The 17153-nt window shown below is 44.5% G+C and overlaps 1 protein-coding gene across 1 annotated transcript; it reads left to right on the top strand.

Annotated features, from left to right (window-relative positions):
• Positions 1-401: 401 nt before the first annotated feature.
• On the top strand, positions 402-14685 carry LOC134747785 (hypoxia up-regulated protein 1). Its single transcript, XM_063682427.1, has 9 exons — positions 402-589; positions 703-1019; positions 2026-2168; positions 2639-2799; positions 3337-3491; positions 3937-4147; positions 5214-5440; positions 7899-8010; positions 9449-14685. Exons 1-9 carry the CDS (start codon positions 575-577, stop codon positions 10823-10825), a joined length of 2718 nt encoding a protein of 905 aa, XP_063538497.1. The 5' UTR covers positions 402-574; the 3' UTR covers positions 10826-14685.
• Positions 14686-17153: the final 2468 nt, after the last annotated feature.

Below are 17153 nucleotides of genomic sequence, written 5' to 3'. Positions count from 1 at the left end.
GACAACATTTTGTAAATCAATCAAAAATATATTTTTAAGGGATTTAAGATATATTATTTCACATAATTTGATTTTTATTAGCTGAGCATCGGTTAAGAAGTTTCCACCAATTAAAATAAAATATAGTAATAACGTTACATTATTGGGAAAATTGTAAAATAGTAATGGCAACATTACTGCAGTTATCTTTTTAATAACAAATCCAATGGAGGCAAGGGAATATTCCAGAATGCTTAACATTACGCTAAAAAAATAAGAATTTATCAATACCGCATTCATAATTACTTACCAATATAAATCAATAAACAGAAAATATCTTGGCTGATATTTATCAAGTTATTTTATGCCAAAAACTTACATCTTTGAATTACATTTTGACAATGTGGCTGAATAGGCTGGCAACTTTCATTCGACCAAAAAGAAGAAAACACGTTAAACTTGACGTGGACAAAAGCAGCTGGCCTATTTTAGAAAGAAGTTCAGCGGCACAATGTGTAAAAGATTTAGTTCTACTATATAATAAGTGATTAATCTTGGTGAAATTTAGGGGGCTGATGTTAATTTGTAAAATAACATGGCCTTAAAACACGTAAGTGCATACTTCACTCAGCACAATCAAAAATTCAAGACGACCTAATGCGTGTAATCGCTGATGTTTTTGGTGTTTGCCCTTCTCGTCAATTGCAGCTTGGTGTTTTACAGAAAATGTATGGTGTGTGGTGTTTGGTGATGCTGGCAGCGCTGTGGAGTCCGCCTGCGGACGGTGCTGCGGTGATATCTATCGATTTGGGTTCGGAATGGTTGAAAATCGGGATCGTGTCACCGGGGGTGCCGATGGAGATAGTGTTGAACAAGGAGTCGAAGAGGAAAACGCCAGCGGTCGTGGCGTTCAGAGACGGCGTGCGGACGTTCGGAGAGGACGCCGTGACCGTCGGCGTCAGGTTCCCGAAGAATTCTTATAAGTACCTTCTGGATCTTCTTGGGAAAACGTATGATCACCCGCTCGTGCAAGCTTACAAGTGAGTGATATTTCGTACATTTTTTATTTGTAAGGTTAGTTTTTCAAGTGTCATTGGCTAGACAACTAGTTTGGATACCTATCCAACTCTGACCCAAAGTACCTACTTTGGGTCAGAGTTCAGTGACCTTACATGACTTGCATACTTAATTGCTAACTGGATTGTTACTTTCTTTCTTATTTCTTCTTTCTTTGTTATTATTTCTTTACCCAATACTTTTGTTAATGTTACGGAAGACATTTCTATTTCATATTTCATGAAGATGTATTAAAGACATGTTGATGAACATATGTGACGTTTTCAACCAAAAGGTCGCTTGTCGATAAGGTTGATATGTAATTGAAGCTATATGGAAATAGCGCCTTACTGACAAGCGACAATAAGTACCCTTTTGGTTGAAAATGGCACATATCACTTTGTTACTAAGTACCTAAACCTTAAATGTTTATAATGCCTAGCAGACTTGTGCACTTATTTTTTAGTTTTCATTCCCTGATAATAACTAATAACATAACTAAGAGTTGTTACAAGTACCCCACCTGGTTGATGTTCTGTCAGCAAATGAGTTATTACCAATTTTCGTATTGGCTATATTTATATAATGGTGTCATCCTAATCTAATATGCATAAAAGCATCAAAAGTTAAGAGCCAAAGTTGTCCATTTACCTAGAATATGTTTCTTTTTAGGGTTCCATACCCAAAGGGTAAAAACGGGACCTTGTTACTAAGACTCCTCTGTCTGTCTGTCTGTATGTCACCAGGCTTTATCCCATGAACCGTGATAGCTAGACAGTTGAAATTTTCACAGATGTATTTCTGTTTCCGCTATAATAATGAATACTAAAATGTACCTAACCCTAGGTTTAACATGTATCAGCAACTTATCCATATAAGGCTGTTAACATACACAATTTCAATAGAAACAGAAAAATTTTGACTTTTAAATCACTCGCTAGTAGATCCATCCTGTAAACTGCAACTCAAAGAAATTTTCATCTATTACAGAGAGCGCTTCCCCTATTATGAGATTGTGGAGTCAGCGAGAGGGACTCCTGAGTTTGTCCATGATGAGAACACAAGGTTCACACCGGAGGAGCTGGTTGCTCAGTTCTTGGCGAAGGCTAAGGACTTTGCTGAGATTAACCATGGTGAGTTTAACCTCTATCTATCTATCTAGCCCTTTTATTCTGAGTTAGAGTATGTCTCGTAGCTAAGTGTGCCGCTTGGCAAAGGCCTCCTCTAGCTCTTAAAGCTCTTTCAATTGAGGTCTGTCGTGGGCCACTCTTCTCCAGTTCGGGCCCGCTGTGAGTTTGAGTTCATCCTTTTAACTTAAGTTTGTTTAAGCGCTTGAAGACTTGTTGAGTTTCTGGATAAATAGGTTTTGAATGTAACAAGCCGGGTCCACACAGAACGAGCATACGCGCGAGGCACTTTCCTCGCGCATAAAACGGCCAGTGTGGACAAGCCTACCTCATTTTAGTCCTTTCCTTTATCAAATTTGGATTTGTTAATATCATATTGATGAGTAAGTAAATGACTGTTGAAAGAAAAGTACAGTCTGTGATAAAAGCTTGTATCACAAATGAAATGATTGAATAACAAACTTATTTGTTCTCAGGCCAACAAATCAGTGAGTGTGTCATAACGGTACCTGGCTACTTTAACCAAGCGGAGCGGCGAGCCATGAAAGAGGCAGCCGGTTTAGCCGGGCTTACTGTCTTACAGTTGATCAATGACTACACAGCTATTGGTATCAACTATGGAATCTTCAGAAGGAAGGTGAGATCGGAGTAATATTTTCTTTCTCTGCCTACATTACCCTTGTTTGTTAGAGTGACAGAGATAGATGAACCATAAAAGGATGTCTAGAATGACTGTTTTCTATTTGTAATTTTTGTCATTCTCAGAAAAGGGTACCACTGTTTGTCAAGATAGGTATACACAGAACGAGCCGCCTCGCGAGGAAATTGCCGCGCGAAGCAGCTCGGTCGGTGGAGACATGCCTCGTCCGGCAATTTCCTCGCGAGGCGGCTAGTTCTTGTGGAGCACGTTATTGAAAATTAACTTTTGTCCGAGAGTGACAGATTCTTTATTTGTTATAATAATTAGCCAGCTTGTATTACATTTTCAGTTTTTTTCAGCTGTTGGGATTTCGTCACTCATTGACGTGAATAATGTAATATTACCTACACTTCTACATTATTTTTAAGTAAAGATTGCACGCCAAATTAAATCGTATATACGATTTAATTTAATAATTTGAGATTTTGACGGTAGTGTTTTCATAGTCTTATTTCATGATATCGTTTTCTTTAGGAGATCAACGACACTCCATGGCAGGCGCTGTTCTTCGACATGGGTGCGGGCTCCACCAAGGCGGCTCTCGTCGAATACAAGAACGTGAAGGTCAAGGACCGCGGCTACGTGGAGACTGTGCCGCAAATGCAAGTTTTGGGCGTTGCTTACGACAGGTACATAAGATAAATTTTATTCGTATACGCAAACACATGCGAGAAAATTCTTAAAAAAATAAAAAGAAACGAGAAAGTACGCCCTGACCTGTTATTTGTATAGAGATGCAAGCAAATTTCACCCTTATGGTAAGCGACAATGTGGTACCTTTTACTTGAGAACGACACATATTGTCGCTTAGAACCCATAGTACAAGCTTTGCTTAGTTCGGGGCTAGGTCGGTAAGACTGTCCCCAAATATAAATTCCCTTCTCAGCATGACGTTGGCGACTTTCGCTGATCATCAGGTGAAAGATAGTAGATTATAGGACACTGTAACCCATATTTTACGAGGCAACTGTGGTGGCAAAACTCTTGTGGTACGAACTAGTATTCGAACCTGCTCCGTCCTCCATTTATGACGCAACCGTCCCGATTAGAGTGTTCACGATGAGTGTTTTTCAGAACCCTCGGCGGCTTCGAGATCACCCTCCGCCTCCGCGAGCACCTCATCAAGGCGTGGGAGGCGCAGGGCGGCGGCGACGTGCGCGCCTCGCCGCGGGCCATGGAGAAACTCCTGCTCGAGGCCGAGAGGCTCAAGATAGTGCTGTCCGCCAATACCGAGCATTACGCGCAGATAGAGAGCTTGCTGGATGACAAGGACTTTAAACACTTTGTGAGTAATTAATAAATTTCATTAAAGCATTTAGGCCTCCCCTGATAAACTCCTTAAGGACCCTGCTAATCACGAGTCCACTACGGCGCACGGCTGTATGCGAATAGCCGGGTCCACACGTAGCGAGCAGCGGCAAACGCCCGGCCTCGCGCGGCCGCGTGCTCGTGTAACATTTGCCTCGGCACGTTTGCCTCACCCGAGCCAATTTGCTCGGCAAGATGGCGTCATTCAGTCAGCTGTTCAAAATGGCGCCGCACGTATTGACTGCTGGGGCTTGTTTCTGTTATTTTGCTTTTTAAAGCAATTCAAAAGAAAGGGAGGAAGAAAAGAAGGAATCATAGGAGATTTTGGGGGTTCTTCCGTGTTTTGACATTTAACAACTTTTGACTTTAGTAGTCAGTACGAACAAAATAATCACACGCACCATAACATAAACAAATACGTCTACACTGGCGCGCGGCAAACGTCCGAGGCGCCTTTGATCATGCCGAAAAACCGCCGCCGCTCGGGCGAGGAAAATGCGCGCGCCGCCTCGGCCGAGGCACGTCTACACTGGCCGTTTTGTGCGCGAGGAAATTTCCTCGCGAGGCTAATCGCTATGTGTGGACCCGGCTATTCGAGTCGGGGCGGGGCGTGGCGGGGCGGGGCCGTTCTGTATGATAATCTATTAGTTATGTTGTGGCATAGAGTAACTTATACTAGAGCGGTACTGTCATAGTAAATTTTGTAACCCCAGTAAATTCACTACACAGTCGACACACTTTAAAACTAAAAATAAATATTTATAAAAATACGAGAAAATGTATTTAAATATGGATAAATGATTTTTTTATTTGCATTAACTATTTTTATATGATTTTGACCCATGTTCTTTCACTGGTATGCGTTAAAATTATAAATAACAAACGAAACAGTCAACGCCCTCTATACGAGTGTAGGCCAAAACTAGTGGCGCCATCTGATCGAGAATCAAATTTTCGTGATTTTCGAGGCACGTTTTTTTCTTAGACTGTATCCATCTATTACGGAGTTATATCTATCTTTGGTTGTGGTATTGTGTTGTCAGGTATCCCGAGCCGAGCTGGACTCGTTGTGCGCGGACCTGTGGCCTCGCGTGTCGTCGGTCCTCACTCGCGCGGCCGCCGCTGGAGGCGCCACCAGCGCCGCTAGACTAGTGCTGGCGGGCGGCGCCGCTCGCGTGCCGGCCGTGCTCGGGCTGCTGAAGGAGCAGGGCTACGAGCCGAGCCGGTCCATCAACGCCGACGAGGCCGTCGCCATGGGGGCCGTCTACAGGTACGTCGTGTAGGCAGGGGTGCGACCCGCACGGGGGCGGGGGGCGCCACCAGCGCCGCTAGACTAGTGCTGGCGGGCGGCGCCGCTCGCGTGCCGGCCGTGCTCGGGCTGCTGAAGGAGCAGGGCTACGAGCCGAGCCGGTCCATCAACGCCGACGAGGCCGTCGCCATGGGGGCCGTCTACAGGTACGTCGTGTAGGCAGGGGTGCGACCCGCACGGGGGCGGGGGGCGCCACCAGCGCCGCTAGACTAGTGCTGGCGGGCGGCGCCGCTCGCGTGCCGGCCGTGCTCGGGCTGCTGAAGGAGCAGGGCTACGAGCCGAGCCGGTCCATCAACGCCGACGAGGCCGTCGCCATGGGGGCCGTCTACAGGTACGTCGTGTAGGCAGGGGTGCGACCCGCACGGGGGCGGGGGGCGCCACCAGCGCCGCTAGACTAGTGCTGGCGGGCGGCGCCGCTCGCGTGCCGGCCGTGCTCGGGCTGCTGAAGGAGCAGGGCTACGAGCCGAGCCGGTCCATCAACGCCGACGAGGCCGTCGCCATGGGGGCCGTCTACAGGTACGTCGTGTAGGCAGGGGTGCGACCCGCACGGGGGCGGGGGGCGCCACCAGCGCCGCTAGACTAGTGCTGGCGGGCGGCGCCGCTCGCGTGCCGGCCGTGCTCGGGCTGCTGAAGGAGCAGGGCTACGAGCCGAGCCGGTCCATCAACGCCGACGAGGCCGTCGCCATGGGGGCCGTCTACAGGTACGTCGTGTAGGCAGGGGTGCGACCCGCACGGGGGCGGGGGGCGCCACCAGCGCCGCTAGACTAGTGCTGGCGGGCGGCGCCGCTCGCGTGCCGGCCGTGCTCGGGCTGCTGAAGGAGCAGGGCTACGAGCCGAGCCGGTCCATCAACGCCGACGAGGCCGTCGCCATGGGGGCCGTCTACAGGTACGTCGTGTAGGCAGGGGTGCGACCCGCACGGGGGCGGGGGGCGCCACCAGCGCCGCTAGACTAGTGCTGGCGGGCGGCGCCGCTCGCGTGCCGGCCGTGCTCGGGCTGCTGAAGGAGCAGGGCTACGAGCCGAGCCGGTCCATCAACGCCGACGAGGCCGTCGCCATGGGGGCCGTCTACAGGTACGTCGTGTAGGCAGGGGTGCGACCCGCACGGGGGCGGGGGGCGCCACCAGCGCCGCTAGACTAGTGCTGGCGGGCGGCGCCGCTCGCGTGCCGGCCGTGCTCGGGCTGCTGAAGGAGCAGGGCTACGAGCCGAGCCGGTCCATCAACGCCGACGAGGCCGTCGCCATGGGGGCCGTCTACAGGTACGTCGTGTAGGCAGGGGTGCGACCCGCACGGGGGCGGGGGGCGCCACCAGCGCCGCTAGACTAGTGCTGGCGGGCGGCGCCGCTCGCGTGCCGGCCGTGCTCGGGCTGCTGAAGGAGCAGGGCTACGAGCCGAGCCGGTCCATCAACGCCGACGAGGCCGTCGCCATGGGGGCCGTCTACAGGTACGTCGTGTAGGCAGGGGTGCGACCCGCACGGGGGCGGGGGGCGCCACCAGCGCCGCTAGACTAGTGCTGGCGGGCGGCGCCGCTCGCGTGCCGGCCGTGCTCGGGCTGCTGAAGGAGCAGGGCTACGAGCCGAGCCGGTCCATCAACGCCGACGAGGCCGTCGCCATGGGGGCCGTCTACAGGTACGTCGTGTAGGCAGGGGTGCGACCCGCACGGGGGCGGGGGGCGCCACCAGCGCCGCTAGACTAGTGCTGGCGGGCGGCGCCGCTCGCGTGCCGGCCGTGCTCGGGCTGCTGAAGGAGCAGGGCTACGAGCCGAGCCGGTCCATCAACGCCGACGAGGCCGTCGCCATGGGGGCCGTCTACAGGTACGTCGTGTAGGCAGGGGTGCGACCCGCACGGGGGCGGGGGGCGCCACCAGCGCCGCTAGACTAGTGCTGGCGGGCGGCGCCGCTCGCGTGCCGGCCGTGCTCGGGCTGCTGAAGGAGCAGGGCTACGAGCCGAGCCGGTCCATCAACGCCGACGAGGCCGTCGCCATGGGGGCCGTCTACAGGTACGTCGTGTAGGCAGGGGTGCGACCCGCACGGGGGCGGGGGGCGCCACCAGCGCCGCTAGACTAGTGCTGGCAGTCGTACGTCGTGTAAGCAGGGGTGTCAGTCTCCTCGCTTCGGGCAATCGGCATTGCTCCGAGCAATTATTAGGGTTGGCACAACTTGACGTCCCTTTGCGTGCCCTACCACAGATAAAATAATGTCTTGAATTTTGACAACTCTAAATAGCTAAAAGGGATAGTGCCATATATTAGAGAGGATCGGTCGCTTCCAGTTATTAGTTGAGGTTTCTAAAAAACCCTAACGTTCGCCGAGTCCCCCGCTTTCCTGACAAAAAACCGGCAAATGGGCAATCCTGACGTCCGGCAACCCTAGTTGTCGATAATGAAGATTTCTTCCTATCGTGTTGATTTCGTATTTCGCAGGGCCGCGTCCCTGGCCACGGGCTACAAGGTGGCGCCGCTGAACGTGAAGGACGCGGTGCTGCTGCCCGTGCAGGTCGTGTTCACGCGCCACGTCGACGGAGCTGACAAATTGGTGAGTTCCACCCTTCCAACAGTAACATGCTGCCGCGTAGGGTAGGACGGGGACGTTTGAGACTGAATGACTGACCATATAGCTCGAGTATTGCGTCACATGTGCGTGTAATTTTCAAGAAATTTGACTTGTCTCAATCATAACGTGTTTCAATTGTCCCCGTCCTACCCTACTGACTGAACGAGGCAGCCTTACGAGGCAAATCAGTCAGGACGTGCCTCGCCCGAACGTGCCGCGGCCCGACGTTTTGTTCGGCCTCGCTTGTTCGTTGCCTATTAGCGTCATGGATAAAAAACAATGTCTTGAATTAATACAACTTTATGGTGACTGTAGAGTATAGACTTGTGGGATTCTATGTCCTAATTATACGAAACGAGGATTAAGAAACATAGTCTAGATGATTGAGATTTTTTATACTTCCTATTGAATTTAAATAGGTTGCTTTGAAGCTCGATATGTCTGTTAAATTAAAAAAGTAAACTGCACAAAAAACTGTTACCCGACTGCGACTTAGCGGTATTATTCTGAAAGTCGATTGTATACGATTGTATGGAAAAAATTACGAGTGCCTAAATAGTTATGAACGGTAGTGTATCTTAATAAAAAAAAATCTTTCTTTTTACTTGTACAGTCGCCATCAAATATATCGGAGCGGTCAAGGTGCTCACAAATATCTAAACACTCATCTATAGTCAAGACGCAAGTGCATGTTCAGATATTTTTAAGCATTTTGGCTGCTCCGATGTATCTGATGGCGACTGTACCATCATGTATTCTCTATTAATATGAGTAATTAAATCTTCGTTTACTGATTTCAGGAATGGGTAAGAATGATTTAAGGGACTAAGGGGCTATTTGTTACATTAACAGTGTGAATTTTCCTATACTAACCACCATACTTCATCTCATTTTATGAAATCGTTGTTTAATCTGTTATATTGTAAATTACAATTTATAAATTATAATGTACATTTTAATTAAAGGAAAACTTCTTGGTTTGGTGTCAGAGTATTTTAAAACCCGATTTTTAATCTTGGTAAATGTTGGTTTGGTAAATGTGGGAATATATTACTTCTCACTTCATTAAATACGGGTTATTGGTTGTCGGCAACTCGGCATATGGTATTAGGTACAAAGTTGTTTTTTTATTATTTTCTTTAATCAAATAAAATGCTATTTTGAATCTAACTGCAGCAGACAACTGTGGCAATGGCGGCGCGTCTAAAATATTATAGCTGTAAGAAAAGTGCGTGTCAATCTAAAAATCAGACAAGCCGATGGGAACCGAGCTATAGACGCCCGACCACTGACAGGCCGTCCTTTGTTTACCGGCTTTAAACAATGCAGTTGCCACCTGTGGTCGCCCTCCAACTGCCACATTTAATTTTAACCTCACCGAGGGCTCAGATAAATCTTATACTAATCTTGTTTGTTACAGATCAAGAGAACCCTCTTCAGCCCAATGAACCCCTACCCACAGAAGAAGGTCATCACCTTCAACAAGCACACCGACGATTTCTCCTTTAACGTCAACTACGCCGAACTTGACCATATCCCACCCTCGGAGCTCCCCAACATCGGCTCTCTCAACCTCACACAAGTAGTTCTCAGCGGAGTAGGTGCGGCCCTGCACAAACACACGGGCGACAACGTCGAACACAAGGGCATCAAGGCACACTTCAACATGGACGACTCCGGGATCCTCAATCTAGTTAATGTGGAATTCGTAGCAGAAAAAACCGTTACGGAAGACGATAAAGACAGCACTCTCTCTAAGCTAGGCAGCACCATCAGCAAGCTCTTCGGCTCTGATGAGGCTGAAAAGACGGAAGAGAAGGAAGAAAAGGCACCGGAAGCGGAAAAAAATGAAACTGCCAACGCTAATGAGGCTGGAGATAAGCTGAATGCTACGGAACCTGAAGCTAAACCTAAACCGAAGATCGTTGTTCTTAAAGAACCTATCAAAACTGATGAACAAGTGTTAGTACTTCAACCACTGACTCAAGAACAGTTCAAAGCTTCGAAAACTAAAATATCTGAGCTAGACGCTATAGACAGGAAACGAGCTGAAAGGGAATCCGCACTGAACAGTTTAGAGGCGTTTGTAGTTGACGCCCAGATGAAAATGGACATGAAAGAGTTTTCAGAATGTGGTACCCCTGAACAGATCGAGGAAGTCAAGAAGTTATGTTCTGAAACTTCTGAATGGCTTTATGAAGACGGTTACGAAGCTCCGACAGAACTCTATGAGGAGAAACTAGCTTTGATCAAGGAGAAAACTAATACTATCTTCTATAAGCATTGGGAGCACAGAGAAAGACCCGACGCTATTGCCGCTCTGCGCAGCATGCTCAACACTTCCAATGAATTCTTGAAATCTGCAAAGAATTTCACTCAAGAAGTCAACCCCGAGAAAGACATGTTCACTCAGGTCGAAATCACAGTTTTAGAAAAGAAAATCGAAGAAACTCAAGCGTGGCTGGACAAGTCTATCAAAGAACAGAACGCATTGAAAAAGAATGAAGAGATAAAGCTGACTATTGATAGCGTAAGAGAGAAGATGGGCGGTTTGGACAGAGAAGTTAAGTATCTAGTAAATAAAATGAAGATTTGGAGGCCTAAGAAGCCAATTAAGAAGGAGAACAAAACTGAGGAAACCATAGAAGTTACAGACGAAATAAAAGAAGGGAAAGTAGAGGAAAGTGTTGAAAAGCCAGTGGTAGAGGAGAATCAAGAAGAGGAGATTAAAGAAGAGGTAGAAGCGACGGAAACGCCGCAGTTAGGTGATGGCAAAGACGAACATTCCGAGTTATAATAGTGAGGTTTTAATTTAGGCTTATTTATTTTTTACCTTCCAAAAGTCCATGCGACTTGTTCGCTTTTCGTATTACACCTTTAACTACAATATTTGCGATTTCAATCCATCACATTCGGTTACGTAAGGTAAGTGGGATGGGCTGATATTGAGGAAGAAATCGACCTAAAATTGAGACCCGTATGCCCAAGGCATTTTCAGAAAAAAGTTCGTAAAACTATCATGTTTTTAGTTACTAAAGTTGTTAGTTTTTCGAAAACATTTCAATGGTACACGTTCTTCTGAAAACTCCCATTTAGAAGGTATGAGAGCATGCGTATTTTATTAGTTTCATTACATGTAGTTTGTAGTTTACGTATAGTTTTATATGACATTTATTTCAGTTTATAGTATAAATAGTAGTGTGTCTACTTTAAAAAACACAAATTAAAATATTTTCATAGAAAATAATTTAATTTGTTCTTAGAGTAGTTTCATTTCCTTGCAGTATCGATCGATTTAAAACATTTGTATCGTTATTATCATTATAATTTTCTTATCTTATTTCAATACGGCCTTGCTTGCTAGTTCTTGCACCTTCTTAATGAGGCATTATTATACCACTTAGTATTTACTGTGCGATCCAAAACCAACAGCCAGAGCTCAACGAGGGAGAGGAGTGTTAGGGTCGGCAACGCGCATGTAACTCCTCTGGAGTTGCAGGCGTACATAGGCTACGGAGACTGCTTAACATCAGGCGGGCCGTATGCTTGTTTGCCACCGACGTAGTATAAAAAAAACATGATTACACCAGTTTTATTTTTGCGTGTTTCAAGATTTAATGCGAAAAGCGAGCTCAATTATTTTAAATAAATCTCAAAACTATATTTAGCCGCCTTTGTTTCTTCAAAAATATCCTTTATTTATTGTTGTCTTTGGTTATTAAAAAAAAAAACTTTTTATTTTTTTATTGAGCGCGGCTCCTCTGTCTTGTCTATCATATATTTAAGCGGCGACCCCGAGCGTACGACCAGAGGATGTTATTATTATTATATTTATAATAAATGTAATTTATGTGATATAATATAAATGGCTATAGAAGTAGTTTTCCTGCAATAGACAGGGTTTGCATTTAATTATTTGGACTAACTTCACCCAAATTCCATTATTCGTTAGTTCCTCATTTCTATTGTCCATTACCTTTTTGTTATATTTAAATTCGTCAAAACTAAAATTGTTTTTAAATACAGTTGCACAGATATTTTTCAATATACAAACATTTTTTTAATTTGTGGTAATAGTACATCATACGAAACAGTTGAAATATGTATTTTACGGTAAAAAGTGAGATATCTGGTGTATTTTTTTGACTATGGGAAGGTTACAAAACGTAAAAAATTTGAACTGTTTCCAAATCAAATCAAAACCAAAAACAAGCGGGCATCTCGCTCGTTTTTGCCCAGGACGTGCAAGTTGTGGAATTAGCTACCTTCTGAGGTGTTTCCCTTGCGCTATGACATGGGGTTCTACAAGAAGCAGGTATTTAGGGTTCTCAAAGGTGGGCAACGCATAAGTGGCTCCTCTGGTGTTGCTTATGTCCATGGGCGGCGATGACTGCTTCCCATCAGGCGGCTCGCCTGCTCGTTTGCTTCCTATTACATAAAAAAAATCACATCTGTCACTTATCAAATCTCACTACCATTTTATCACCAAGTTTCAAAAATAAAAAGTTATATTCAAAAATATTTGTGCATTGCGTATGTTCTATTTATTATTAATGAAATCTGAAAAACTTTAAAAATTTCGTGTTATTTTGTAAAATGTTGTTCAATAAAAGTTAAACCCCGATCGCCAATCTTATATAAACCTTTTATTGTTTATTTTATTTTATAATACAATTAGTAATTGTCCAACTAAATAGAATTTACGTTGGCATTGTCTCAACTGGTATAGTCCCTTCAGATATATCGGAGCGGCCGTGGTGCTCACAAATATCTGAACACTCCAACAACACAACAAGAACTCTCAACAAGAACAAGAGTGAATAGGCTGTTACTGAACCGGTGAGCTCCATCTTAGGCCCTGTCTTCACTTTTCATCAGGTGTGACTAGGGCCAATCGCCGATCAGTTTATATAAAAAAAAACCCCTATTGTCAAGGCGTTAGAGTGCGTGTTTAGATATTTTTGTGCACCACAGCCGCCCCGATGTATCTCATGGGGACTACACGTAATTTTATACATTTGGCTACCTTTATTGAACAGCAATTTAGACATGTAAGACATACCAGTGATACAAGACACTTGAAATCAATCGTGGTAATGAATTTCACGAATTAAAACAACTATTATGAACTATTTAGATATCTTAATCCTGGCTATTCTTTTAATTATATATTACACTCTTTCTTGGCACAAAAATGTTATTTACACCTAGGTATCGGTTGTACAGTCGCCATAAGATATATCGGAGCGGCCAAAGCGCTCACAAATATCTGAACACGCCTCTTGTGTTCAGATATTGTGAACACCTCGGCCGCTCCGATATATCTAATGGCGACTGTGCATAAGTTTTAATTAAAACTTCCATAATTAAAAAGAACTGTACAGTCAGTTCCTTGATTACTATCCCTTTTTTGTGCGTCGAATAAAGGTACCATTATGTGCGATACCAGATTACATAATAAAAGAACAGATACGCCACTCTCATTCGAACGGGCAACCATAAGGGAATATCAATTGACCATGATCATTTAAATGGTGACTGCGATTAACCATTAAACGCCAAGAATATCTAAAATCGTCGCAAATACTAGCTGTTTGCTTAATTTTGGCCGTTACCTCCCCCCGCACCTCGCGGCGACCCTTAGCACTGTGACATGACTGTGACGTCATTATGCAACGGCCAACTCGAAGTAAACGGGTAGTAGTCATGAAAAAAGCTTGTGTTATGGACGTTATTGTTTTTCTGTTCATGTAAGATTTATTTTGGCTCATTTGCGACAATCTTATTATCATGTGTGTAACCGTTTGTATATTATGTATAGCAATAGATAATAACGTGACATTTTGCATGTAAAATGAATCTCGTGAGTTCACGATATTGTGCTTGTATGGTAACTTCGTAAATACCCCGATTTTAAAACGTAAACCGATGTTATTCGTCATTTATTAGTACTCCAACGTTCCTCGCAAACAAAAATTAACATTATTTACATATCCGGAGAGCTGGATTTAACATGCGAAGTAAAAATAGAATAGATTAGAATATATTTTATTTGTAGTAGATAATTGTACATCGTCATATTCAGATATTATTTGTGCCATTTTCAACCAAAAGGGTACTTATTGTCGCTTGTCAGTAAGGCGCTATTTCCATATAGCTTCAAATAGAAACCAACTTTATCAACAAGCGACAATGTGGTACCTTTTGGTTGAAAACGTCACATTTATAAGGACGTATCTAAGAGAAAAGATGGTTGACTGTTGTGTTGAGGTTGTGTATGCTCAACTCTGGGGTCGAAGGGGAGTTGAGTGTGGCGTATCTTCTATTGTGGTATTATGTAATCTGCGACGTATTTAGTGATGTAATAGTAGGGTAAATACCCATTGATCGTCATCGAAAATGCCATTCATTGGCACCCAGATTTCATATGAATAATGCCAATTATTAGGACGACGCTAATAGAAAGACCTATCCTATGAAATCGATTGCTATTAAGAATATTTTTACACGTACAATGCAAATGTTGACATTATAAATCTGTCTGTAGCAGAAAAACAGTGTGAAACAAATGTATGAGTTTTAAAGAGTGTACCTAACGTTTAAGTGATATTTCTTTATGTCCAGTCGCAAAAGGAAAATACATGATACAATGAAGTATATTCTGGTTTTATTTATAATCGTCGTAAAATAATTCCTAGTCACTGTAGGTATAGTCGCCATCAGTTATATCGGAGCAGGCAGGGTGTCCATGGCGCTCTCGCAAACGGCAAAGAGGGTGAAACGCCGGAGTGGGTTTAGTGGGAAGGGCCAAAGTTCCCCTCCCCTCTCGCCAGATGAGAGGGGACAGGAGCGGCGAGTCCCACACACCCCCCCATCCATTGGCCTTCCCGCGGCCGGGGGGACGGTCCGTAAATGCATTTCCCACTCTGAAAACAAAAAAAGGGTGCTCACAAATATCTGAACACCCCTCTATTGTCAAGGCGCTAAAGTGCGTGTTCAGATATTTTTGAGCAACTCGGCCGCTCCGATAACTTTCCACAACGCCATATTGGCTATGTACAGTTAACCCTTTTCCAGGCCGCACCAATCTACAAGGTTTTCCCAAAAAATCCAAATATATTCCATATAATCCAGCTCTGATGATTAATTTGAAGAAAAGTCACATTTCTCGAAAGTGCAATCTAATTTGAACCTTAAATCGCAATGCTAAAGTTGAAATTATGTTGGCGCGTATAAGTCGATAAACCGTACTAATCGTACTATTACAGATTATATAATAGTTCTCACGAACAGATACTTATGTCTCAAAGAAAACGCAAATACCTACCGTTTTGATACCTACACAAAAATACAATGGAGTGACCTTCAACGCGCCGCTCCCCGCACCGCGCGCGCCGACACAACGCTAATAGGGTTGCCGACGCTTCTTTCAAACACTTAGGTGTCGTAGGTCACTTACCTCTACATCTTTAAAACAATTTAATAGTATGTACCTACACTACCTACGTATACAAATACTCTTTTCACCTCAGCAGTTCGAACAAGCCTACTTTCGTCACTCCACGGAGTAAAACAAAGTAGATTTTTAATTTAGTGAAGGCCATGAACTGCCACTTCATAGTTCGGGGTCTATTACAAATTCGAAATACATTTTAACCTTTAATTATGTTCTCACTACTGAGGTGAAAAATTATATATGTCACACGAGAGCAAAGTTATTTTGCATCTCGTATTTTTAAGTCCCTCGCTACGCTCAAGATTCTAACAATCAAATTCAACACTCGCAAGAAAAACCAACTTTCCTCTCTTGTTGCACAAATAATTATTATTGCACGCCTAAACAATACAAAAGAAAACAGAAACACGAGCAGCTGGGCTAGCACATTGATTGGCGCGAGAGTATCTCGCCGCGACATAGACTACCCGTCCCCCTTTAATTCATACAGTTAGTAAAAGACGGGTAGTCTATCTCGCGGCGAGATACTGTCGCGTCAATCATGTGCTCGGCCTACAGATATAAACAACGGGCGGTCTTATCGCCACACACATCACATTACATTTTATAAATACCTATAGTATGCTTAATTAATAACTCGTCGTTTGCGTCTTTTACATCGCAAAGTTAAGAGATTAAGCTAACTAAGATTAGGGTGTAACATAAAATAATAAGCTATTTTTTTATGTTACACCCTTGCACCCTTACTTACAGTCAAGGGCATAAATATATATACATTCCCAAAGTTTCAAAATGATCTGTACTTACGCTCTTACACCTTAGACAATAAAGTCGTGTTCACATATTTTTGAGCCATTTATCTTTATCGATATTTTTGCCTTCGACTGTACAAGCGTGATACAGTTTTTCAGTACTTAAGACTCAAATAAGAAATACGTGATATTATTAAATACTCATGTACAAATTAAGAGGAACGCTAGAATTTAACAAGGTTTAATTACTTACAGCACCTAAAGTAATTTCAAAATTAGTAATTAAACTTTTTTTCTGCGTTCCTCTAAATTTGTCCATGACTCATGAGTGATGTATTGTATGTACCCGTCTCGTTAACTTTTAAATATATTTTACACAGAAGTGATTGTTTTCTAAAATGTTTTTGACCTAGAAGCTTCTGAGGGGCATTACCTCGCCATCCGGTACGTATGAAGTAACGCAATAATAGTGTGGTAGGTGTAGAGAGAGGGCCAATAGAGAGTACTCTCTCCAGGCGGGTGTTATGCCTGGGGACCGAAGTCCACTGAGAGTTAGTCAGAAGGAGTATATATAGTAAGTGACATTTGAAACTTCGTAACCGCGATGTAGGCTTCTAGCTAATTGCGTTCTAGCTCCCTAACGCCATCTGTTAGATGACGTCGACAGTGGCAGCTAGTGGGGACGCCACAATAGCTTCTACTGAGAATTTGAAACTGAGAGCTTATTGTTTATAAATGTGCATGTAACTTTAAACAAAAAGTGTTACCAGAAACTATGAAGTAGATCCTCTAAGTCTTGTAACATACGGTTAGCGAATAAAGCTTAGCCTTAGCCATAGAGTAACTTATACTAGAGCGGTACTGTCATAGTAAATTTTGTAACCCCAGTAAATTCACTGCCATCTGTCGACACACTT

This window comes from Cydia strobilella, chromosome 15, assembly GCF_947568885.1.
Source record: "Cydia strobilella chromosome 15, ilCydStro3.1, whole genome shotgun sequence".
Lineage (NCBI taxonomy): Eukaryota > Metazoa > Arthropoda > Insecta > Lepidoptera > Tortricidae > Cydia > Cydia strobilella.
The sequence above is the reverse complement of the archived record's forward strand: the minus strand, read 5'-3'. Positions and strand labels throughout refer to the sequence as shown.